The sequence below is a fragment of the Pristis pectinata genome, chromosome 40 (genome assembly GCF_009764475.1).
Source record: "Pristis pectinata isolate sPriPec2 chromosome 40, sPriPec2.1.pri, whole genome shotgun sequence".
Classification (NCBI taxonomy): Eukaryota; Metazoa; Chordata; class Chondrichthyes; order Rhinopristiformes; family Pristidae; genus Pristis; species Pristis pectinata.
In genome coordinates this window covers 2,259,081-2,283,708 of record NC_067443.1, presented here as the reverse complement: position 1 = coordinate 2,283,708, position 24,628 = coordinate 2,259,081, and the positions used below count along the sequence as shown (strand labels likewise).

Below are 24,628 nucleotides of genomic sequence, written 5' to 3'. Positions count from 1 at the left end.
GAAATAAAAGTCGAACATTTCTAATTCCCACTTGCTAAGTGAGATAACATACAGATTTTATAGGCGTTAAGTAACGACACACTTGGGGACGGTACCTCTGCTTGCTTACTTCGTACAACACGGAAGACCACTTGGCCCATCAGATCCATGCTAGCCATGAGCAATCCCATACCTCCTCATATTTCACTGTGCTCCTGTAACTACCTATGTCGTATATATTAACAATTTCGATGAGAATGTTGGTATGTTTGCAGATGACACCAAAATTGGTGGTGTGGTGGACCGTGGGGAAGGTTGTCTACGGTCACAACAGGATCTACATCAACCGGGGAAGTGGGCCAAGGGATGACAGGGTGGAATTTAATTCGGACAAGTGCGAGGTGATGTACTTTGGGAAGTTAAACCAGGGCAGGACATATACATGGTTCTGGGGAGTGTTGTTGAACAGAGAGGCCAAGGGGTACAAGTATATGAAGTATTGCGTACGGTTCTGGTCGCCCAGCTATAGGAAGGATTAAGCAAGAGAGGGTGCAGAAAATATTCACAAGGATGTTGTCAGGACTGGAGGGCTCGAGTTATAAGGAGAGGCTGGACAGGCCGGGACTGTTTTCCCTGGAGTGAAGGAGGCTGAGGGGTGACCTTATAGAGGTTTATAAAATCATGAGGGGCATGGATAAGGTGGACGGTCAGTCTTTTCCCCCGGGGAGGGGAGTCTAAAACTAGAGGGCACAGGTTTAAGGCGAGAGGGGAAAGATTTAAAAGGGACCTGAGGGGCAAGTTTTTATTGGTCCGTATATGGAACGAGCTGCCAGAGGAAGTGGGTGAGACAGGTACAACAACGACATTTAAACGACATTTGGGCAGGTACCTGGAGAGGAAAGGTTTAGAGGGATGGGGCCAAACGCAGGCAAATGGGACAGGCTTGGCAGATATCTTGGTCGGCACGGACCAGGTGGCCCAAAGGGCCTGTTTCTGTGCTGTATGACTCTACCGATCTAACAAGGGATGGTTTAACACTATATATCGGTGAGACCGGATGACGAGCCGAACTTGAATTTCAGAGTGGAATAGATTCAGGTGGGATAACTCGTGACAATTTGTTGAATTTAATCAAATGTGCACGCTCATCAGCTAAGCAGCATCTACACCTTCATCACATTGCAATGTTGGTAATGCCAAGGGTGATTGGTGACTGGTGACTGGTTTATTACGGTCACATGTACCTAGATACTGAGCCCAGGACAGGTCGTCTGATGTGTTACTGCCCAGGGATTTAAAACTGCTGGCCCTCTCCACCGCCGATCCTCCAATGTAGACTGGCGCCTGTTCGCCCTCCTTCCCCGTCCTGAAGTCAACGATCGGCTCTTTGGTTTGGCTGACGTGGAGCGAGAGGCTGTTGCTGCAGCTCTGCTCGACCGGGTGTCCGATCTCGCTGGGGTACGCCGACTCCTCGCCGCCTGCGATTCGTCCGCCCTCAGTGGCGTCGCCGGCGAGTTTGCAGATGGAGTTTCTGAGTTCCCGAGCTATGAGAGTGGAGAGGCGGACAGGTCTGTCACAGATGGGATAGTCCACGAGAGCCCTGATGTCGCAGGTCCCAATCTTCACACCGTGGAGTGGAAGTTGTCTGTGTGAGATTTTAACACAGAGGCTCTACACCACAGGATCAGGCACATCAGGAGAGTTGACTCTTGCACTGAGTGCACGGGGTGTTCACAGGTGTGAGGAACTGGAATTGAAATTGGTTTATTATTGTCACATTTAGCAAGATACAGTGAAAAACTTTTGTACTACCTTGATGTACTTGTGTACCTGCCATCCAGACAGATTATTCCATACATTCCTGGTAGCACAAAAGGAAAACAGAACGCAGAATATAGTGTCACTGTTACAGAGAAATTGTAGTGCAGGCAGGCAATAAGGTGCAAGGGCCCCGACGAGGTAGTTCGGGAGATCAGGAGTTCTTTATCGTACAAGAGGTCTGTTCAGGAGCCTTATAACAGCGGGATAGAAGCTGTCCTTGAGCCTTGTGATACGTGCTCTCGAACTTTTGTATCTTCTGCCAATGGGAGGGGGGAGAAGGGACAATGTCCGGGGTGGGAGGGAGGGGTCTTTGGTCATATTGGCTGCTTTCCCGAGGGGGCGGGAAGTGCCCAGGGAGGGGAGGCTGGTTTGCGTGATGGACAGGGCTGTGTACGCAACTCTGCTTTGCTTTTTGACCACAGCTGGCTGTCGTTTTCACAAAACGGAAAACGCTGGGTCAGACGTCGACCGCGAGACCCTTTGTCAGAACTGATTGTTGTTTTAGCTCTGTCTTGCTTTGAAATAAAACGGACACAGGAGTCAGCCATTAGGGCTTGCCTCGTTCACTCTCATCTCCTTACCTGACGGTCCCGGTTCCCCACCTATCCTGAAATACCCAACTCCCTGAATCCAGCAGCCATTGGAGCCATTCACTTAATGCACCCCCTTTTGGGGTGTGGTAGGAAACCAAAGCACCCAGGGGAAACCCACGAAGAGAACATGCAAATTCCACGTGTATGGAACTCAGGATCAAATCCCAGTCAGTGCAGCCGCACTAACAGTAGATATTGGTATTGGTTTATTATTGTCACTTGTACCGAGGTCCAGTAGAAAACTTGTCTTGCATACCGATAGTACAGGTCAATTCATTACACAGTGCAGTTACATTGGGTTAGTACAGAGTGCATTGAGATAGTACAGGTAACCACAATAACAGTGCAAGAGACGGCAGATGTCAGAATCTGGAGCAAGACACAAATTGCTGAAGGAAGTCGGTGGATCAGGTAGCACCTGTTGGGGGGTGGGGGGGATGGGACAGTCGCCATTTCGGGTCAAGATCCCTCATTTGGACTGGTCAACTTTTCAGTCCGAACCCAAAATGTTAAACTGTCCATTTCCCCCCGACAGATGCTGCCTGACCTGCCGAGTTCCTCCAGCATTGTTTTTTTTTGCACTAACCGGTACCAGTATCTATTTCAACGTTCTGCCTCACCTTTGCACTAATTCTTTGATCCCTTGGTATTAAAATGCCTCACTCCTTCCTGAATATAGAATGCACAGCACAGAATCAACCCCTTTGGCTCACCTCATCCATGTTGACCACCTATGCCTGTACTCCAGGCCAAACCAGCCCAACCTCTCTGCACTTGTGATGGCTGAACCGGTGTGTCTCCACTTAAATCCCTTTGCACTTCTACCCCAGAAAATGTTTTCTTTCCCATTCACCACCAGCAACCTTCTGACAAGATGGAAGAAATTCTGCAGATGCTGGGATCTGGAGCAGTACACAAAGTGCTGGAGGAACTCAGCAGGTCAGGAAGCATCCACGGAGGGAAATAAACTGTTGACATTTCAGGCCGAGACCCTTCATCAGGGCTGAAAAGGAAGAGGGCAGAAGCCAGAGGTGTACATTCACATCCACTGCCACTTGCCTGCTCAGCAACAGAGATTGGGTCAACTCCAAACTAGTTTGAGGACAGGGGTCATTAATGTACACCATCAGTAAACAATGCAATTTTCATATTTATTAACGCTGCAAAAATTAAGAGGGAGCTTCACAGGGTACAAATGGCTCTGAAGCAAACAGCATTGAGAGTTGGAGCAAGCTGTTATGAAGCCTGAAGTCCCCACACCACCAGGTTCAGGAGCAGCTACTTCCCTTCAACCATTGTTTTTGAACTGACCTGCACACCCCTAATCACTACCTCAGTACAACAATGATCACTTTGCACTACAATGGACTTTTGTTCTAATTGTGTTCTTGCATAATTTGAATTTTTCTTGCAAATGTGTATCTGATGTGTCTGGGGTGTTACTGCAAATTTTACATTGCACCAGTGCACACATGTACTTGTGCAGGTGACAAACTCAGCTTTGTCTGGAGCAAGTAATTTTGCCTTGAAGTACATCAACAATAGGGTTGTTCATTGGCAAACCACAGCCCTTGCATCTCACACTGAATGATACAATCGAACCAGTGGAAGAGAACAGCAAGCAGGAAATCTGAATTGTGAGGAGTCACGAGACAGGAACTTGCAATAATTTTAAAATATTTCAGCTTTATTCAAAACAAGTGTACAAAATAAAATACTTTTGCGCTTAGAAAAATACAAATAACTTTTGGCAAGATACACAATACTAGCAAAGTGTAGAAAAATCAGGTTTAAATAAAATCTTATCAAAACAACACTTCAACAGCAATGAGTAGATCAATGGGCCCAGCAGCCCAGGTCAGACCACAGGTTGAGAGAACCTGGAACAGTGTTTATTCATACAAACACTTGTACAAAAAAAAATTGGTGACAGAATAATGAAGCAAAGTGCACTGAAATGTTTTCAATACCATAAATGAAAGCTGCACAGTGAAGTGCCCCACCACTGAACAAGGGCTTGTGGAAATCCCAAGTCAGAGAGTTGATTTGAGCAATCCCATTCAATAGAAACCAAAGCTCTCTCCAAACAGGAGGTTGGAGCAAAAAGCAATCTGCTGGAAGAACTGAGTCAAGCAGCATCTGAGAGGATGGGGGGGACAGGGGACAGAACTAACATTTCAACCTGAAACAACAATTCCTTCCTTCACACCCCACCTCCCCCCAACACAGACACTACTTGACACAGTTCATCCAGCAGATTGTTTGTTGCTGCACATTCCAGCAGCTGTAGTCTCCTGCATCCCCAGGGTGGAGTTGCAATTTTGCAACACTGGCATGAAACACAAGATTGGATTTTGGGTGAGAAAGACCATAGTGGAGTGGAAAGAATACAAAGTTTGGCAGCAGTTCCTGGAATGGAAACCACTCAGGAGTGTCTTTGGATTGTTAATCACATCCCTCATCCTCACCAGACCAAGGGCAGATTTAGATTCAGATTCAAGTGCCTGCCCTATCCCAGCTGGGCAGGGGGGGCAGTTAATGGCAGTCTCTGCTGCAATGCCCAGCAGACTGACTTCCCTGGCTGGCACTAAGATGTGGCACTGCCAATCAATGAAATACCTGCACTGCCCCATCAGTTAAGGCAAAGGATTTTTGAAAAAACACCTCAAAGTGAAACAACCCAAGCACAAGATATTTGCAACACCCATGATCAATAACTACTGTGCCATTGGCACCTCTCACTTACAAAGAGGAGCTCAATGGTTTCCTAGAATCCCGACGCAACCTCGATTCGAACGCCTGATGATCACCGATATACTTGAACATTAAACCAAATCTGCTGGTAGTGGCTGGAATCAACTGTGTCAAGGCCTTGTACGTGGAGCTGATGCCTCTCCTTGCTGGCACTGTTCAGCTCCCTCCGCCTTCACTTTAGGGTCCTGCCCACCAGCATCTCAACCACCGACCATAATTTAAATGCAAGTCCAAGTTAATATTTAATGTCCTTGCTGTATCAGCCTCTTCACTGCACTGCAGCCTCACTGTTCCCATTCTCATCCACCTGCCGAAAACAAGAGGGGGAGAAATTAGTCACATTCCTGCTGGGATTGTGCAGTTGAAAGGGCACAACTGGATCACGGACTGGTGATGCTTACCTCACTGTAGGCTGGTGGGGTGGAATAGTCAAAGAGGGATTTCATGAAGATGGGGCTCTGCGGGACACCATCATACTCATCCAGCAGGGGAGTGGTGGGGCACTCCATTCGGTGGTTGTCCACAAAGGAAGATGCTGAAAGATAATTGAGGCATGGTTAGGACCCAGAACATTAACCAGTCTTGAACAGTGACAAACTGATGCCCAGTGACCCAGTTGGTACTCACTTGACATGGACTCTGGAAACTCCATGTGTGGCCAGCTCATGCTGGTGCAGCTCATGCTGCTACTGCTCATGCTGCAGTTGCTGGCCATGCTGGATGAGCGGCTGTCCATGCCACTGTACGGAATGGTGCCGATGACTAGAGGCAGGTCCAGGATCAGCTTCTTGCTACCAGGAATGTGAACGTATATCTGCAAGGGGAAAGGAACACACCTGCTATCAGTTACAGGCTTGGCAAATGACAGGATTCCGAGCAGTCTGGTACAAGGATGCCGTTCAGCCCACCGCTGAAAGAGCTATCCACACTGCTTCCCCATCCCTGCAGATTGTTTGATTCCTCTTAAGCAGACCCTTGGGTAATGTAGACACAAGAGACTGCAGATGCTAGAAGTCTGGAACCACACAAAATGCTGGAGGACCTGCTGACTTCCTCCAGTATTTTGCCAGAGGTAAAATGTAAAAAGCTTGATGTGTGAAAATCTCTCATTTCCCAACAATCTTATTAACATTAAATCTGTCCTCCATTCATCTTCCAGCCACTTCAAAACATCCTATTGATTGACAGTGAAAACATTGGTGGATTTGAACAGCACAAGCAGATATCCCTTTAACTTGGGCAGCAGGACATGAACTACTACACTAGGGGCAAGTACAAACTCCTCAACCCCCCCCCCCCCCCAAACCTCCCTTATTGATAAGCCACACTCACCAGCAGCGAGTACTCCAAGCGGATGATGCTACAGTCAATCGATGGTTTCACTGTGGGGACTCGGAGGCTCTTCCCACACCAGGAGTCGGACATTCCCGAGATGATGTGGTTCCCTCGGACAGTGTTGAGCTTCTCCTTGACTACCTTGGTGCTGCCGTTCACCAGGTAGGTCTGCTTTGACAAGATGGCAGCCTTAGGCACAATAATCCTCGAGCAGTTGTTCTGGAACTGCGCATTGATGCAGATGTCATCCCCTGTGCACATGAGGGAGGGGTGGCATTGATTAGACAATGGTCAGATCACAGTGCAATGGAACAGTGCTTTAAACCAAGGCAGGGTAAGATGGGTACCTTGACAGTAGCCTTTCCGGTCAATCTTGGCTGCAATGCACACATAGCCATCAGCAAGGAAGAAACAAGTCAGGTTCTTCTTGTTGGAACCACCAACTGGGGACTGAAAGAAAAGAGGAATTAAGTTGCTATATCAGAACATTTGCTTCACTCTAACTTCTGGTTTCATCTGACTACCCTGCCCCACTCTGCTTTTACCTGAACTGCACCATTAGTTACCTAACAGAGCAAGGTTCAATGACAAGTCCAGTGGCACCTCCCTGTACCTGTTGACTCAGCACCCCAACTAGAAATGCCTGATGCTCACCAGTAAACTCGGTGTGTTCACATCGATGGGGTCAACCACCTCAAAGTTTCTGCTGACTTGCAGGGACGGGAGCTTCTCCTGGTCAACATAGGCTGTAACAAGGTAGCACACGCCACCATATTTCCCCTTGAACGATGGAGGAAGTCGCCTGTTGGGAGAAGGAATATTTACAAACCACAGCAGAAAACAGGCTGAACTACTGATAAGCAGAGAGTCCACACCCAAGCCAGACCCAGACAAAGATATACTCACCCTTCAGGCAGCTGGAAGTTGAAGCTGTACTCGTACACTTTCCCTGGCTGTAGAAGCATAGAGCTGTGCACATCTGCTAAAAGGAAAGGAGATCATCAGCCTCCAGCCACAGCCACAACCCCAACACAGTCCAGCAAGCTGGTCCATCTGCCAGGCTGCCAACCCCATCCACAAGTGATTCAGCTGTACCACCAACCTTTAATAGGGTAGCAATCATTCACTCTCCACACCTCAATTACCCCATCACCAGGGCAACCACCAATCCCCCTCGCCCCGACCGCCCCGTCGCCCGGGCGACCACCAATCCCCTCGCCCCGACCGCCCCGTCGCCCGGGCGACCACCAATCCCCCTCGCCCCGACCGCCCCGTCGCCCGGGCGACCACCAATCCCCTCGCCCCGACCGCCCCGTCGCCCGGGCGACCACCAATCCCCTCGCCCCGACCGCCCCGTCGCCCGGGCGACCACCAATCCCCCTCGCCCCGACCGCCCCGTCGCCCGGGCGACCACCAATCCCCCTCGCCCCGACCGCCCCGTCGCCCGGGCGACCACCAATCCCCCTCGCCCCGACCGCCCCGTCGCCCGGGCGACCACCAATCCCCTCGCCCCGCCCGCCCCGTCGCCCGGGCGACCACCAATCCCCTCGCCCCGCCCGCCCCGTCGCCCGGGCGACCACCAATCCCCCTCGCCCCGACCGCCCCGTCGCCCGGGCGACCACCCCGTGACCCCGGCGCTCACCTGCGCATCGCCCCTCGCCGTCGGCCACCAGCGTGTCGCGGTGCCGCAGGTACTCCTGCTGCTGCCGCAGCGGCTGCGAGCCTTTGCTCAGCTCGGCCCGGGCGTAGCCCAGCGCCTCGATCCGCACCGAGTCCACCCGCAGCGGGTGCGCCGCCTGCAGCCGCACCCGGCCCGACACCTTGTCGCCGGCCGAGTAGCTGCTCTGCGACCCGTTGAACTGCACCTCGAAGATCTGCAGCGGGGTCTTGGTGACTCCCATCTTATCGTCCAGTTTGGGGCGTTTGGTGAGCTGTTTGTGAGGAGGGAAACCGGCTCTGAACCAGTAACACAGGTAAGGACCTTCCCGCTCGACGTCCGCGTCTGTCTGAGGCGGCAGAGCCGCCCGCGGTTCTATTTATAGCCTCCGCGCCAGCCCGGTCCCCGCCCACCAACGGCCGCCCACGTGCCCACGGCTCGAGCTCCCCGCGTGCTCCGCTCTCCCATTGGCCGCCGCCGCTTGTTTACCGCACCGCCGGCCAATCAGCGCGCCGGCAGCGCGCGTGGACAGGGGCTGATCGCGGGCCGGCTGCACGGGGACAGGCGATGGGCGGCCGGAGCGACGGGGCTGGCGGCCAATCGGCGGCGCGGCGGGGCGGGGCGGGGCGGGGCGGGCGCCGGCCATTGGTCAGGACGCGCGGCGGGGGGCGGGGGCAGCGGCTGGGAGATGAAGTCAGTTTATGGCAGTGACCGAAGGAGGGGAATTTTGTTTATGCGGAGAGAAAGAATGGCCGGGGGGGGGGAATGGGGGGGAGAGAGGGAGAGGGGGGGGGAATGGGGGGGAGAGGGGGAGAGAGGGAGAGAGGGAGAGGGGGGGGAATGGGGGGGAGAGGGGGAGAGAGGGAGAGGGGGGGAATGGGGGGGAGAGAGGGAGAGGGGGGGGAAATGGGGGGGAGAGAGGGAGAGGGGGGGGGAAATGGGGGGAGAGAGGGAGAGGGGGGGGAATGGGGGGGAGAGAGGGAGGGGGGGGAATGGGGGGAGATGAGGGAGGGGGGGAGAGAGGGAGGGGGGGGAATGGGGGGGAGAGAGGGAGAGGGGGGGGAAATGGGGGGGAGAGAGGGAGAGGGGGGGAAATGGGGGGGAGAGAGGGAGAGGGGGGGGAATGGGGGGAGAGGGGGAGAGAGGGAGAGAGGGAGAGGGGGGGGAATGGGGGGGAGAGGGGGAGAGAGGGAGAGAGGGAGAGGGGGGGAATGGGGGGGAGAGGGGGAGAGAGGGAGAGGGGGGAATGGGGGAGAGAGGGAGAGGGGGGGAAATGGGGGGGAGAGAGGGAGAGGGGGGGGAAATGGGGGGGAGAGAGGGAGATGGGGGGGAATGGGGGGAGAGAGGAGAGGGGGGGGAAATGGGGGGGAGAGAGGGAGGGGGGGGAAATGGGGGGAGAGAGGAGAGGGGGGGAAATGGGGGGGAGAGAGGGAGAGGGGGGGGGAATGGGGGGGAGAGAGGGAGAGGGGGGAATGGGGGGGAGAGAGGGAGAGGGGGGGAATGGGGGGGAGAGAGGGAGAGGGGGGGGAAATGGGGGGGAGAGAGGGAGAGGGGGGGGAAATGGGGGGAGAGAGGGAGAGGGGGGGGAAATGGGGGGAGAGAGGGAGAGGGGGGGAAATGGGGGGGAGAGAGGGAGGGGGGGGGAAATGGGGGGGAGAGAGGGAGGGGGGGGAAATGGGGGGGAGAGAGGGAGGGGGGGGGAAATGGGGGGGAGAGAGGGAGAGGGGGGAAATGGGGGGGAGAGAGGGAGGGGGGGAAATAGGGGGGGAGAGAGGGAGGGGTGGAAATGGGGGGAGAGAGGGAGGGGGGGAAATGGGGGGGAATGGGGGGGAGAGAGGGAGAGGGGGGGGAAATGGGGGGGAGAGAGGGAGAGGGGGGGGAAATGGGGGGAGAGAGGGAGAGGGGGGGAAATGGGGGGGAATGGGGGGGAGAGGGAGAGGGGGGGAATGGGGGGGAGAGAGGGAGAGGGGTGGGGGAGGGAGGGAGAGGGGTGGGGGGAGAGAGGGAGAGGGGTGGGAGGGAGAGGGAGAGGGGTGGGGGGAGAGAGGGAGAGGGAGAGGGGTGGGGGGAGAGAGGGAGAGGGGTGGGAGGGAGAGGGAGAGGGGTGGGGGAGAGAGGGAGAGGGGTGGGGGGGAGAGGGGGAGAGAGGGAGAGGGGTGGGGGGGAGAGAGGGAGGGGGGAATGGGGGGGAGAGAGGGAGAGGGGGGGAGTGGGGGGAGGGGGGAAAGGGGGGGAGTGGGGGGGAGAGAGGGAGAGGGGTGGGGGGGAGGGGGGAATGGGGGAGAGAGAAGGAGAGGGGTGGGGGAGAGAGGGAGGGGGTAATGAGAGGGAGAATGGGGGGAGAGGGAGAGGGGTGGGAGGGTTGGGGAATGGGGGAGAGGGAGGCGGGGGGAGGGAGAGGGGTGGGGGGAATGGGGGGAGGGGGGAGGTGAGGGGTGGGAGAGGGAGAGGGAGGGGTGGGGGGAATGGGGGTGAGAGCGGGGGGTGGGATAGGAGGGGTAGAGGGAATAGAGGGGTAGTGTGGGGTGGAGGGAAGGGGTAATGGGGTAGAGGGAAGAGGTGGTAGTGGGGGTAGAGGGGAGGGTAGAGGGAAGGTAGTGGAGGGGTAGAGGGAAGGGGAGAGGGGATGAGGGAAAAGGGTGAGAGGGGGTGAGAGGGAAGGGACTGGAGAAAGGGAAGGGGAGAGAGGGAAAACGGGGAGAGGGGAAGAGAGAAAATGGGGGAGAAAGGGGTGGGGAGAGGGGGTTGAAGGTGATAGAGGGGGGGATGGAGGAGGACGGGGAGGGGAGGGAGGGGGAGGAGGAGAGAGGTGGGGGGAATAGGGAGAAGGGGGAAATAGTGAAGGGAAAAGGAGAAAGGGAGGGATAGGATGGGGGAGTGGGGGGGCGTGTGGAGGGAGAGGATGAGGATGTGGGGAGGAGGGTGGGCAGAGGGAGGTCACGGGGGAGCAGGGGCAGAGGGTGAGGAAAGGAGGGAGAGAGGGGTGAGGTGGATGGGAGGGATGAGGAGTGCAGGGAGGAGAGGCCCAGGGGGCTTGACACCTGCCATGAAGAGAGAGAAGGATGGGGGGGATGAGGGGAGGGGGACTGAGGGGAGGAAGGGGGGAGCAGTGTGGGTGAGAGGGCAAGAGAAAGGGGGGAGGTAGGGAGGGCACCAGGGCAGGTAGGGAGGCACCTGGTAGTTGGAGAAGTGGGGAGAGACATCTGCCAGGTGTGAGCAGGGTAGTATGGAGAGTATCCAGATGGCAGCAGGTGGGAGACGACCAGCTAGTGCCCCGAGACAGGGAGACATCTGGTCCCTGGGGGTCTGGGCCTGCTGAGGCTCAGGATTCCTGAATGTTGTACATATTTACTTGGATTTAGGCCAAATTAGCAACTTGACCCCTTCACTTTTCTTTCCCTTGGCACCATTGATTCCAGTCCCCGAGTTTTCCGTTAGCTGGCCTCAAACCCTGGGGGAGAAACCACTGTGTAAAGCTTTTCTATTTTAAATCAGCACCCCCCTTCCTTCTACCCCCACTACCCCCCTTCCCTCTCCCCCCTTCCCTCTCTCCCCCTTCCCTCTCCCCCCTTCCCTCTCTCCCCTTCCCTCCCTCCCCCTTCCCTTCCCCTCTCTCCCCCTTCCCTCTCTCCCCCTTCCCTCTCTCCCCCTCTCCCTCTTCCCCCTCTCCCCCTTCCCCCTCTCCCCCTTCCCCCCTCTCCCCCTTCCCCTCCCCCTTTCCCTCTCTCCCCCCCTTTCCCTCTCCCCCCCTCTCCCTTCTCCCCCCCTCTCCCCCTCCCTCTCCCCCTCCCTCTCCCCCTTCCCTCTCTCCCCTTCCCTCTCTCCCCTTCCCTCTCTCCCCCTTCCCTCTCTCCCCCTTCCCTCTCTCCCCCCTTCCCTCCTCTCCCCCTTTCCCTCTCTCCCCCTACGATCTCTCCCCCCCCCTCTCCCCCTCTCCCTTCTCTCCCCTTTCCCTCTCCCCCTTCCCTCTCTCCCCCTTCCCTCTCTCCCCCTTCCCTCTCTCCCCCTCTCCCTCTGCACACTCTCCCCCTTCCCTCTCTCCCCCTTCCCCCTCTCCCCCTTCCCCATCTCCCCTTCCCTCTCTCCCCCTTCCCTCTCCCCCCTCCCTCTCCCCCTTCCCTCTCCCCTCTTCCCTCACCCCCTCCCTCTCCCCCCTTTCCCTCACCCCCTCCCTCTCCCCCCTTTCCCTCACCCCCTCCCTCTCCCCCTTTCCCTCTCCCCCTTTCCCTCTCCCCCTTTCCCTCTCTCCCCCTTCCCTCTCTCCCCCTTCCCTCTCTCCCCCTTCCCTCTCTCCCCCTTCCCTCTCTCCCCTTTCCTCTCCCCCTCCCCCCTCTTCCCTCTCCGTCCCCCCTCTTCCCCCTCTCTCTTTCCATTTTCATCACTACCTTGCATTGTTCTCATCTGAACCACCCTGTTCCTGAAGCACTTAATACTTCCTGACATCTGGCAGCTTCCTGCTTGTGTATTTTAAGCTGCCGGGTTCAGGACATCCTCTCTGTAGTGTGGGCACTTGCAACTCCTGTTCACACATTCTTTGATTCTGCCCATTCAAGCTAGTAGTACAATTAAGGGCATTGTGTGAGTCCGGAGTCAGTTGTAGCCATGAGTGGGGAGTCTCTAAAGGATGCTGGTAATTTTATTGGACTTTTTCATTATCAGCCAATTCTAGAAATTGATTCACTTCTATAATGATTTCTGTGGGATTGCATCTTCAGCCCTTTTTGCTCAAGTTCCATAGCTACACTCCCACGTACATTAGTCCAATCATTTAGCCTCTTCCATGATCACAATTCCCAGTCACGTACTGTCATAGATATTTTTAACAATGAAATACCAGTGAAGGAAGCTGTTTCACTCATTATCTACAAAGATATTCGATTACTCCTAATAAATGGGATGCTTGAAATCTGAAGTTAAAAACAGAAATTAAATATCTGGTGATTGTAGGCAGAAAAAGAGTTTAATGTCTAAGGTTGATAATCTTGAATCAGCAATGGAAAAAATAAAGTGTGAAATCCAACAGTTAAGGTACAGTGGAAGGGTTGCCAGATTACTGATAAGGTACAAATCAGGCGAGATTAATTGTCTAACGTACAAAGGTGAGAGAAGAAACTAGTAAACAAGATGTACTGAGATAGAAGGAATTAATTTCCTAAGATGGATTGAACAATAATATTAAATTGGTTTGTTATTGTCACACAGTACAGCACGATACAGGGCCTTTGGCCCACAATGTTGTGCCGACCTTTAAACCTCGCTTGAGACTATCTAACCCCTTCCTCCCACATATCCCTCTATTTTAAAATTCCTCCATATGCTTATCTAGCAATCTCTTGAATTTGACCAATGTACCTGCCTCCACCACCACCCCAGGCAGCGCATTCTATGCCCCAACCACTCTCTGGGTAAAGAAACCTTCCTCTGATATCTCCCTTGAACTTCCCACCCATTACTTTAAAGCCATGCCCTCTTGTATTGAGCATTGGTGCCCTGGGAAAGAGGCGCTGGCTGTCTATCTATTCCTCTTAATATGAGGTACAGTGAAAAACTTGTCTTGCATACCATCCACACAGGTCAATTCATTACAACAGAGCAAGGAGGTAGTACAGGGTAAAAATAGTAACAGAATGCAAAATAAAGTGTTACAGTTACAGAGAAAGTGCAGTGCAGGCAGACGATAAAGTGCAAGGGCCACAGCGTGGTGGATTTTGAGGTCAAGTGTTCATCTTATCGTACTAGGGGACTAGTGTTCATCTTATCGTACTAGGGGACTGTTCAATAGTCTTATAACAGCGGGATAGAAGCTGTCCTTGAGCCTGGTTGGTACGTGCTTTCAGGCTTTTGTATCTTCTGCCCGACGGGAGGGGGGGAGAAGAGAGAATGGCCGGGGTGGGTGGTGTCTTCGATTATGTCGGCTGCTTTCCCGAGGCAGCGGGAAGTGTGGACAGAGTCCACAGAGGGGAAGCTGGTCTTTGTGATGTGCTGAGCTGGGTCCACAACTCTCTGCAGCAAAAGGAAAGTACAGTGGGTGATAAGGTGCTAAAATTATAACAGGAAATGTTTGGATCCACCAAAGACTTTGTTTTGGCCACAGCAGAGGGGAGAACTAAGATTTGGGATAATTTAACCTCCGTTAATAAGTATCCAAGGATTATACTGTGTCTGTGTATGAACTGTGTCCAAAGATTTGTACCCTTGTTCTGAAATTATGAAGTTGTGACACAGTGGCATACCTGGTAGAGCCGTTGCCTCTCAGTTCCACCAACCGTGGGTTCGATTCCCACCTCTGGCCCTGTGTGTGTGTGTGTGTGTGTGTGTGTGGAGTCTGCGTGTTCCTTGCTAAATCCCTTCTGCCTGCACACAATCCATTCTCCCTCCATTCCCTGCATGTTCATGTGTCTCTCTAAAAGCCCCCTAAACCCCTCTATCGTATCGGCCTCCACCAGCACCCCTGGCAGCACATTCCAGGCAACCACCACTCTCTGTGTAAAAAACAACTTGCCCCACACTTTCCCCCTCTTACCTTATGACATTTCCACTCTGGGAAAAAGATTCTGACGGTCTACCCTATCTGTGCCTCTCATAATTTTATAAACCTCTATCAGGTCTCCCCTCAGCCTCCGACACGCCAGAGAAAACAACCCAACTTTGTCCAACCTCTCCTTATAGCTCATTCCGTACATCGAAGAAGTAAAAAGAAAACAGAATGTGGAAACGTAGTGTTGCAGTTACAGAGAAAGTGCAGTGCAGGCAGACAAATAAAGTGCAAGGGCCACGATGAGGCAGATTGGTGATCAGGAGTTCACCTTTTAGCGTGTGAGAGGTCCGTTCAAGAGTCTGATAACAGCGGGATAGAAGCTGTCCTTGAGCCTGGTGCTACGTGCTCTCAAGCTTTTGTACCTTCTGCCCGATGGGAGAGGGGGGAAGAGAGAATATCCAGGGTGGGTGGGGTCTTTGATTATGTTGGCTGCTTTTCCGAGGCAGCGGGAAGTGTAGACGGAGTCCATTGAGGGGAGGCTGGCTTGCGCAATGGACTGGGCTGTGTCCACAACTCTGCGGTTTCTTGTGGACCCGGGCAGAGCAGTTGCCGAGATGCATCCGGATAGGATGCTTTCTGTGGTGCATCTGTAAAAACTGGTGAGGGTCGACGGGGACTTCCACTGGGAAACCAGGGATGAAGCCTTACCATGCTCACCCGGATCCCAAGAACGGAGCAGGAGACTGCAGGAGAGAACGAGAAGGTTCAGGAGCGGTGAGAGAGTGCAGGGGCGGAGGGGGTAGGGGGCAGAGCCAGATGGTACAAAGGAGAGCTGGGCTCTGCCCCAGGACCCTGCTGAACCGAGAGGGCATGTTCCCATTGCAAGAGAACACGTGCAGGTCAGTGCGAGGTACGAACTTCAGTGCGCTGGACAATGTTGGGGTGGGGGGGGGGAGGTGGTTGGTGAGCGCGAGTGTGAGTAGTTGTGAGCTGCAGGGAGCTTAGAGCGTGAACGAGTGTGAGAGTGAGCAACAGAACGGTGCTGAGAGTCCACACTGCCACTTCAGGTAGAGCCACCACCTCATACCTGAGGTTCAATCTTGACCTCTGTTGCTGCCTGTGTAGATTTGCAAAGTCCCCCCTGTGGGATCCCTGCCCCGCCCCAGATGTTCCAGTTCCCTCCTACATCCCAGGTCAGTTGGTGAACTGCCCACCGTAAGTTTCCCCTAGAAAGTGGGGGGAGTGAGATGGGCTTGGTGTTAATGGGTGCTTCATGGTCGGGACAGTGGACCTCTGCATGATTCAAGGAGCTGGGAAGTGGCAGTCACCTAATCAGCTCCACTTTTGCCCAGTGTCAACAAGATGGACTCGCTGGCCCCTTCATTGATTTTTATCTGCCATGCCTCCACACCTCCTCTCAGCCTGTTCTTGTGACACTCGTCTCCGTCTCAGTGCCTCCCACACTTCCTGATTTCGTCAGGAGGTTTTGTAATTTTAGTCTGTACACTCAAAATTACATCATAATATATCAAAATAATCTAGAAAAACAGTTTATGATGCTGAACAGTTAAAGGTGTGAGTTCCTGCTTTGTGGGCGCAAGTAAGGGGATGTTTCTGCAGACAGGAGGGACTGGTTAAAGCATATCTCCAGGAGTGTGACTGGTTTTGGAGACAATTGAGGGTGTTAATTAGAGAGAAAAACCTGTCCATCATTTTTGTTTCAGAGAGAAAATCTAAGAATTGCCTGGTTCTACCTTGGACTACGGTTCCCTCAACTTGTGCTAACGTTGCTATGTTTATTCTGTCCTGTAAATTCTATATAATTTACATTAATTTAAGATTATGTCAATTATGTTTGTAGTGTACTGTTAAAACGCTGCTAAAAGCTAATTTTCATGGCATTTATACCCTGGGGATGTGTGCCCATGATAATACACTTGAACTTGAATTCAAACTGGAATGAATTAAGAGTTGTCCACGAGGTAAAATATGCTGGAAACACTCAGCAGGTCAGGCAGCATCTGTGGAGACAGAAAGGGATAGCGATTCAAGGTGGGAATAGTTCACGACACAACTGTGGTATGTCTCTGTGTGTGTGTTTGTGAGAGTCTGTGTCTGTGAGGGTAGTGTGTGTGTGTGAGAGTGTGTGTGTCAGTGCAGTCTATGTGTGAGTGTATGTGAGAGTGTATGTGTGTGTGTGTGTGTGTGTTTGTGAGTGTGTTTCTGTGTGAGTGTGCGTGAAAGTGTTTGTGTGTGTGTCTGTGAGGGTGGTGTGTATGTGTGTGTGTATGTGTGAGAGAGTGTGTGTGTGTTTGTGAGTGTGTTTCTGTGTGAATGTGTGTTTGTGTGTGGTATGTGTGCTGTGTGTACATGAGTGTGTGTGGTGCGTGTGTAAGTGTGTGTGTGAATGAATGTTTGTGCATTTGAGTGTGAGTGTGTGTAAAGACAGGCAGAAACACCAGTGATGGTTGTCCAGCCCAGTGCATGCAGTGGGGCCGGTTAGCTCAGTTGGTTAGAGCGTGGTGCTAATAACGCCAAGGTCGCGGGTTCGATCCCCGTACGGGCCACTGCTTTTAATGCTAACCTGAAACAGAACAATGCAGAGTTTTGAAGCCGCTGTTGCAAAAACAGCTCTCAGAACGGCCACATTGAGCTCCTGGTCGTTTCAACTCAAAGTCAAAGTCAAGTTTATTGTCAAATGCACAAGTCCATGTGTGCACAGGTGTAATGAGAAACTTAATTGCCTCAGTGTCACAGGCACATCGCATCAGATAAGCAGCATTCACAAGAAAAACATCAATTTTTACAAGAAAGAACACAATTAGAACTAAAAAAAAGGTCCATTGTAGTGCAAAGTGGTCCCAGTGTTACTGTGCCGAGGGAGTGATTAGGGTTGTGCCAGTCGGTTCAAGAACCAAATGGTTGAAGGGAAGTAGCTGTTTCTGAACCCGGTGGTGTGGGGACTTCAGGCTTCTGTACCTCCTGCCCGATAGGAGCTGCGAGAAGACGGCACGGCCCGGATGGTGGGGGGATCTTTGATGATAGATGTTGCCTTCTTGAAGCAGCGCCTCCTGTAGACACTACCGATGGTAGGGAGGGATGTGCCTGTGATGTATTGGGCTGAGTCCACTACTCCCTTCAGTTTAAATAGCTTAAAAATCTGCTCAACAATCTGTTTCGGTATTGATAACTTTACAGGTGAGGCATTTGTGTTGAAGCTGTGCACGTGAGGGGTATGTGAATGTATTAACGTTTTGTAGACGAGTAAAACTAATGAGGAGAAGAGGTTACAGGGAACGTTAGTTGGCAATGTGGAGGATCAGAGGGATCTTGGGGTCCGAGTCCATAGGACGCTCAAAGCAGCTGCACAGGTTGACTCTGTGGTTAGGAAGGCATGTGGTGTATTGTCCTTCAATTGGGGAATTGAATTTAGGAGCCGAGAGGTAATGCTGCAGCTATATAGGACCCTGGTCAGACCCCACTTGGAGCACTGTGCTCAGTTCTGGTCGCCTCACTACAGGAAGGATGTGGAAGCCATAGAGTGGGTGCAGAGGAGATTTACAAGGATGCTGCCTGGATTGGGGAGCATGCCTTATGAAAGCAGGTTGAGGGAACTCGGCCTTTTCTCCTTGGAGCGACGGAGGATGAGGGGGAGCCTGATAGAGGTGTATAAGGTGATGAGAGGTATTGATCGTGTGGATAGTCAGAGGCTTTTCCCCAGGGCTGAAATGGTGGCCACAAGAGGACACAGGTTGAAGGTGCTGGGGAGTAGGTACAGAGGAGATGTCAGGGGTAAGTTTTTTACTCAGAGAGAGGTGAGTGTGTGGAATGGGTTGCCGGCAACGGTGGTGGAGGCGGATATGATAGGGTCTTTTAAGAGACTGTTGGACAGGTACACAGAGCTGAGAAAAATAGAGGGCTACGGGTAAGCCTAGTAATTTCTAAGGCGGGGACATGTTCGGCACAGCTTTGTGGGCCAAAGGTTTTCTATGTTACTGGGGATTGGGATTGCTCTTTCAATGTTTTAAGGATGGATATGGAATGTAACTTTCCTTCACCACATTGGTGTCTGGTTGAATCATTAATCTCCACGTTATGATAAAATCTCACAAGCCCAAAGTACAATCACATCACCCTGTTTCTTCCCCCTCTGCCTCCCAATCCACCTGCCCCTCACCCAGACACTCCTCCCACTGGGTCCCCTCTTCCCCCCCCGACTTTTCCCATCTGCCCTCCCCCACCTCCCTTATTTGATTCCACCTTCAGACCCCACCGTCCGTAGCCCTCTGTCACCTCCACTTCTCACCTCCCAGCCCCTTGTCGCTCTCTCCCCTCTCCCCTCTGCCTCTCACACCTCCTTACCCGGATCCACCCCTCACCTCCTGATACCCGCCAACCTCCTCCCCTCTACTCTTTCAGAGCAGATGAAGGGTCTCGACCCCAAACGTCGACTGTCCATCTCCCTCCACGGATGCTGTCCGACCCGCTGAGTTCCTCCAGCAAATTGATTTTTGTTATCCTAAATTCTTATTCACGATACAACTGCTCATCTTACTCCAAAGTTGTTGACAAGACTGTAATGTGACAACTTTATGCTTGAACTTGATCAAGTTCAAACATAGAACACTACAGCACGGTACAGGCCCTTCGGCCCACGATGTTGGGCCGACATCTTATCCTGCTCTAAGATCTATCTAACCCTTCCCTCCTACATAGCCCTCCATTTCTCGATCATTCATGTGTCTATCTAAGAGTCTCTTAGATGTCCCTAATGTATCTGCCCCCACAACCTCTGCCGGCAGTGCGTTCCACGCACCCACCACTCTCTGTGTAAAAAAACTTATCCCTGACATCCCCCTTATACCTTCCCCCTTATACCTTCCTCGTGTTAGCCATTGTCACACTGGGAAAAAGTCTCTGACTGTCCACTCAATCTATTGCCTCTTATCATCTTGTACACCTCTATCAAGTCACCTCTCATTCTCCTTCTCTCCAAAGAGAAAATCCCCCTCTCAAAAGTCCATGTACACATCAGCACATTGTCCTCATCAATGCTCGCTGTTCCCTCAATATCTGGATGAAGGTCATTTGCTTTAACAAATAGCGTGCAGGTGAGGGGTGTGTATTGGGGATGTACGGCTAAGTCTTGTACAGAAGCTGTTAAGATCCCATCAACTCCCCCCGGCAAGATTCTACACCTCACCCACACACTAAGGGGAGCGATTGACAGCAGCCGATTAACCCACCGACCCCGCACGTCATTGGGATGTGGGAGGGAACCGGAGCACCCGGGGGAAACCCACGCCGTCACAGGGAGAACGTGCAAAATCCACACACACGCACACGCACACACACACACACACAGCGTCAGAAATCGGGATCGAACTGGGGTCTCTGAAGCTGTGAGACAACGCCTCTACCTGCTGCACCACTGGGTTGCCCACAGATTTCTGTGATGGGGTTCATACAAGTAAAGGGTTGTGTTGGAGGTGTGTACAGGCAAGGTGTAAATTGGTTTATTATTGTCACATGTACCGAGGTACAGTGAAAAACTTGCATGCTGTTCATACAGATCATTTCATCCCATCAGTACATCGAGGTAGTACAAGGGAAAAGCAATAACAGAATGCAGAATAAAGTGTTACAGTTACAGAGAAAGTGCAGTGCCGGCAGACAGTGAGTTGCAAGAGCCACAACGAAGTAGATTGTGAGGTCAAGAGTCCATCTTATCATTCAATAGTCTTATAACAATGGGATAGAAGCCGTCCTTGAGCCTGGTGGTACGTGCTTTCAGGCTCTTGTATCTTCTGCCCGATGGGGGGGGGGGAAGAAGAGAGAATGTCCAGGGTGGGTGGGGGTCTTTGATTATGCTGGCTGCTTTACCGAGGCAGTGAGAAGTGTCGACAGAGTCCGCAGAGGGGAGGCTGGTTTCCGTGATGTGCTGAGCTGTGTCTGCAACTCTCTGCGGTGTCTTGCGGTCCCGGGCAGAGCAGTTGCCGTACCAAGCCGTGATGCATCCGGATCGGATGTGTTCTGTGGTGCATCAATAAAAATCAGAGGACATGCCAAACTTCCTCCTGAGGAAGTAGAGGTGCTGATGCACTTTCTTGGTCATGTAGGAGTTATACAGGTAAAGGGTTGTGTTGTAAGTGTACATGCACCTGTCTACGTAAATGGTACGGAGGTCGAGAGGGTTGAGAGCTTCAAGTTCCTGGGAGTGAACATCACCAAGAGCCTGTCCTGGTCAAATCACGTAGACGCCACGGCCAAGAAAGCTCACCAGCGCCTCTACTTCCTCAGGAGGCTAAAGAAATCTGGTATGTGCCCTTTGACACTCACCAACTTTTATCGATGCACCATAGAAAGCATCACGGCTTGGTACGGCAACTGTTCTGCCCAGGACCGCAAGAAACTGCAGAGAGTTGTGGACACAGCCCAGCGTGTCACGGACACCAGCCTCCCCTCCATGGACTCTGTCTTTACCTCTCGCTGTCTTGGTGAAGCAGCCAGCATAATCAAAGAACCCACCCACCTGGGTCATTCTCTCTTCCCTCCTCTTCCATCAGGTAGGAGATACAGAAGCCTGAGGGCACGTACCACCAGACTTAAGGACAGCTTCTACCCCACTGTGATCAGACTATTGAATGGTTCCCTTATACGATGAGATGGACTCTGACCTCACGATCTACCTTGTTGTGACCTTTCACCTTATTGTACTGCACTTTCTCTGTAGCTGTGACACTTTACTCTGTACTGTTACTGTTTTTACCTGTACTACCTCAATGCACCCTGTACTAACTCAATGTAACTGCACTGTGTAATGAATTGACCTGTACAATTGGTGTGCAAGACAAGTTTTTCACTGCACCTCAGTACAAGTGACAATAATAAACCAATACCAATATGGGCCATTGTTGGGATGGCAGTTTGAGATCGAGGAGGTGTACAGTTGGGGGTGGGGGCGAAGATGGGATATATTTTGGAATTGGAAGCCGCAGACTGCCCCTGTGTGAGGGGAGTGGTGGTCGGCAGACACTGGGTGAGTGTGAGTCTGCCCTGGAGCTGCAGAGATGTAAATCATCGGCACCGTTCCAACAGCTCAAGGTCGAAAAGAGCCGGCTGCTGAGTCTCACAGGTTGCTCGAGACACTTGTTTTGGTTTGGCGCTCTGCGTGAAGGACACAAGGTCGTTTTGCGAGCCGTTTGCAGTTCAGGAATGTGATTATCTGATGGAACTGGCCCTCATGGTGAGCAGCCCCTCACACTTCAACTGCTGGTAACTCCTGCCTTGCCAGTGCCGTTCACGGTGAAACAAAATCACAAAGGAACCTGGAGGCACGGACCATTCCTTCGCGCGCCTGCCCCCCACCCCACAGATGGTGCTTGACCCGCTGAATTCCTCCAGCAGATTGTGTGTTGCCTCACTAAGGACTTGCTTCGTTTAAGCTGACTAATGATTTAGTGTTGACTTTACGTTTCCCACGAAGGTGCCGGCTGCGGAAGGAGATGTGTTATCGAGTAAGCGGGTCGTCCGGCACGGGAACAGGCCCTTCGGCCCACCCAGTCCGTGCCAGCCGTCAACCACCCATCCCCATTTTGTTCTCCTCACATTCCCACTGACTCCCCCTCAGATTCTACCCCTCAGTTCCCAGTGCTCGTTATCCCACTCACTCCTGGACCCTACTGAACTGCTTCTGCATGTGCTTCTGGTGTCGAAGGAAGCCATTCGGTCCTGCGGGTCCATACTAGCTCATGTTCCCCCACTCATTTTCCCTCTGACTTTCCACAGATTCTACCACCCACTTACAATGGGAACGGTTCACACCAGCCGATTAACCCTCCGACCCCTGCACGTGGTTGGGACGTGGGAGGGAACCCACGCGGTCACAGGGAGAGCGTGCAAACTCTGCGCACACATGCAACACACACACACACACACACACACACACACACACACACACATGTGCGCGCGCCCACACACAGTCACAGAGTGCCAGAGGCTGGGATCGAACCCAGGTCTCCGGAGCTGCGAGGCAGTGGCTCTACCCGCTGCGCCACCTTGCCGCCCATGGACCCCGAGGCTTTCCCCAACTCTTCACCACCCTCCTGCTACCTCTGTTGCTCACTCTGACACTGGTTCACTCACACTTGTGCTCACCCCCCACCCCCACCTCCACCCCCCCTCCCTCCCACTTCCCGGCAGCATTTTGTTCTGGGTGTGAAGTGGACGAAGCTTCCTCCCGAGCTGCCCCGTGTAGGTAGTCAGTGGATCTTCCTGCAGTCAGCGGTGAACTTCCCAGGAAGGAGGAACAATGATAGGGGTCCAAGTTGGGATTGTGTGCAGACGGTGAGAGACGAGAGGTTCATGACCAGTTTGTGACCGAAAGTTATATTGGTATTGGTTTACTATTGTCACTTGTACCAAGGTACAGTGAAAAACTTGTCTTGCATACCGATCGTACAGGTCAGTTCATTACACAGTGCAGTTACATTGAGTTAGTACAAAGTGCATTGAGGTAGTACAGGTACAGTACAAAGTGTCACAGCTACAGAGAAAGTGCAGTGCAATAAGGAGCAATGCTACAACAAGGTAGATCGTGAGGTCAGAGTCCATCTCATTGTATAAGGGAACCGTTCAATAGTCTTATCACAGTGGGGTAGAAGCTGTCCTTAAGTCTGGTGGTACGTGCCCTCAGGCTCCTGTATCTTCTACCCGATGGAAGAGGAGAGAAGAGAGAATGACCTGGGTGGGTGGGGTCTTTGATTATGGCCGGCTGCTTCACCGAGGGGTAAAGACAGAGTCCAAGGAAGGGAGGTTGGTGTCTGTGATGCACAGGGGGCGGCAGAGAGACACAGGAGACCGTGGACACACAGTCCACAGGAGGAACTCAGTGGGTCGGGCAGCATCCGTGGAGGGAGACGGACGGTCGACGTTTCAGGTCGAGACCCTTCATTTGGACTGAAAGATAGGGGGGAGGTAGCTGGTGTAAAGAGGTGGAAGGAAGCGGCAGGGCAAGAGCTGGCAGGCGATTGGTGGATCCAGTGGAGGGGGGGGGGGGATCAGATTGGGAATGGCGTCAGAAGCTGGGAGATAGGTGGAGGTGACAGAGGGACGAGGAAGATGGAGTCTGAGAGAGGAGTGTGTGTGTATGTGGGGGCGATGGGCAGATGGAGAGGGCGGGCGAGGGGAAGGAGATAGGGGGATGTGGGCCAGTGGGATCGGGAGGAGAGAGATAAGAAACGGCTGGAAAAGGGACAGAGGGGGAGTGGTTACCGGAAGTTTGGGAATTTGCTGCTCACGGCGCCAGGGCTGGAGAACGTGAGGTGCTGTAGTCTGCGTTTGGCCCAGAGGGAGATGGGTGGCCCGGTGGCGCAGCGGGTAGAGCCGCTGCCTCACGGCTCCAGAGACCCGGGTTCGATCCCGACCGCCGGCGGGGTGTGTGTGTGTGTGTGTGTGTGTGTGTGTTTGTGTATGGAGTCTGCACACTCTCCCTGTGACCCCGTGGGTTTCCCCCCGGGGGCTCCGGTTCCCTCCCACGTCCCAACGACCTGCGGGGGTCGGTGGATTAATCGGCAGCTGTAAGTCAACCCCCCTTAGTGTGTGGGTGAGGGGTAGAATCTGAGGGGGAGTCAGTGGGAATGTGAGGAGAACAAAATGGGGATGGGTGGTTGACGGCTGGCACGGACTGGGTGGGCCGAAGGGCCTGTTCCCGTGCCGGATGACCTGCTTACTCGATGACACATCTCCTTCCGCAGCCGGCACCTTTGTGGGAAACGTAAAATCAACACTAAATCATTAGTCAGCTTAAACGAAGCAAGTCCTTAGTGAGGCAACACACAATCTGCTGGAGGAATTCAGCGGGTCAAGCAGCGTCTGTGGGGGGGGGGGGGTGGTGAAGGAATGGTCCGTGTCTCTAGGATCCTTTGTAATTTTGTTTCACCGTTAATTCCCATAGTATCACATCTGCATGGGAAAACCCAGGGTTGGAAAAGGGGGAGTTGAATCCAAAAG

General features: G+C 53.1%; 1 protein-coding gene and 1 non-coding gene across 3 annotated transcripts; one reads left to right on the top strand and one right to left on the bottom strand.

Moving 5' to 3' along the window:
- Positions 1–4,059: 4,059 nt before the first annotated feature.
- On the bottom strand, positions 4,060–8,499 carry LOC127587509 (thioredoxin-interacting protein-like). Of its 2 annotated transcripts, none has more exons than XM_052045897.1 (8): positions 8,125–8,499; positions 7,389–7,464; positions 7,137–7,284; positions 6,830–6,932; positions 6,480–6,733; positions 5,775–5,961; positions 5,549–5,682; positions 4,060–5,454 (listed from the first exon to the last, which is right to left on the bottom strand). In XM_052045897.1, exons 1-8 carry the CDS (start codon positions 8,381–8,383, stop codon positions 5,416–5,418), a joined length of 1,200 nt encoding a protein of 399 aa, XP_051901857.1. In that variant the 5' UTR covers positions 8,384–8,499; the 3' UTR covers positions 4,060–5,415. The 2 variants fall into 2 exon arrangements, with proteins under 2 accessions (XP_051901857.1, XP_051901858.1); XM_052045898.1 differs by having other exon boundaries at positions 7,389–7,461.
- An 8,611-nt stretch (positions 8,500–17,110) lies between these two features.
- Positions 17,111–17,184, top strand: trnai-aau (transfer RNA isoleucine (anticodon AAU)). The gene has a single exon. It is a non-coding gene; the product is annotated as a tRNA-Ile (tRNA).
- The last annotated feature ends 7,444 nt before the right edge of the window (positions 17,185–24,628 follow it).

Bases quoted from the DNA above. Each gene is read 5' to 3' on its own strand.
- LOC127587509 (XM_052045897.1), bottom strand. From the start codon at position 8,383: ATGGGAGTCACCAAGACCCCGCTGCAGATCTTCGAGGTGCAGTTCAAC. The intron at 7,465-8,124 runs GTGAGCGCCGGG...CTTTCCTTTTAG, and splicing joins CGGCGAGGGGCGATGCGCAG to CAGATGTGCACAGCTCTATG. The intron at 6,734-6,829 runs GTACCCATCTTA...TCATGTGCACAG, and splicing joins CCGGAAAGGCTACTGTCAAG to GGGATGACATCTGCATCAAT.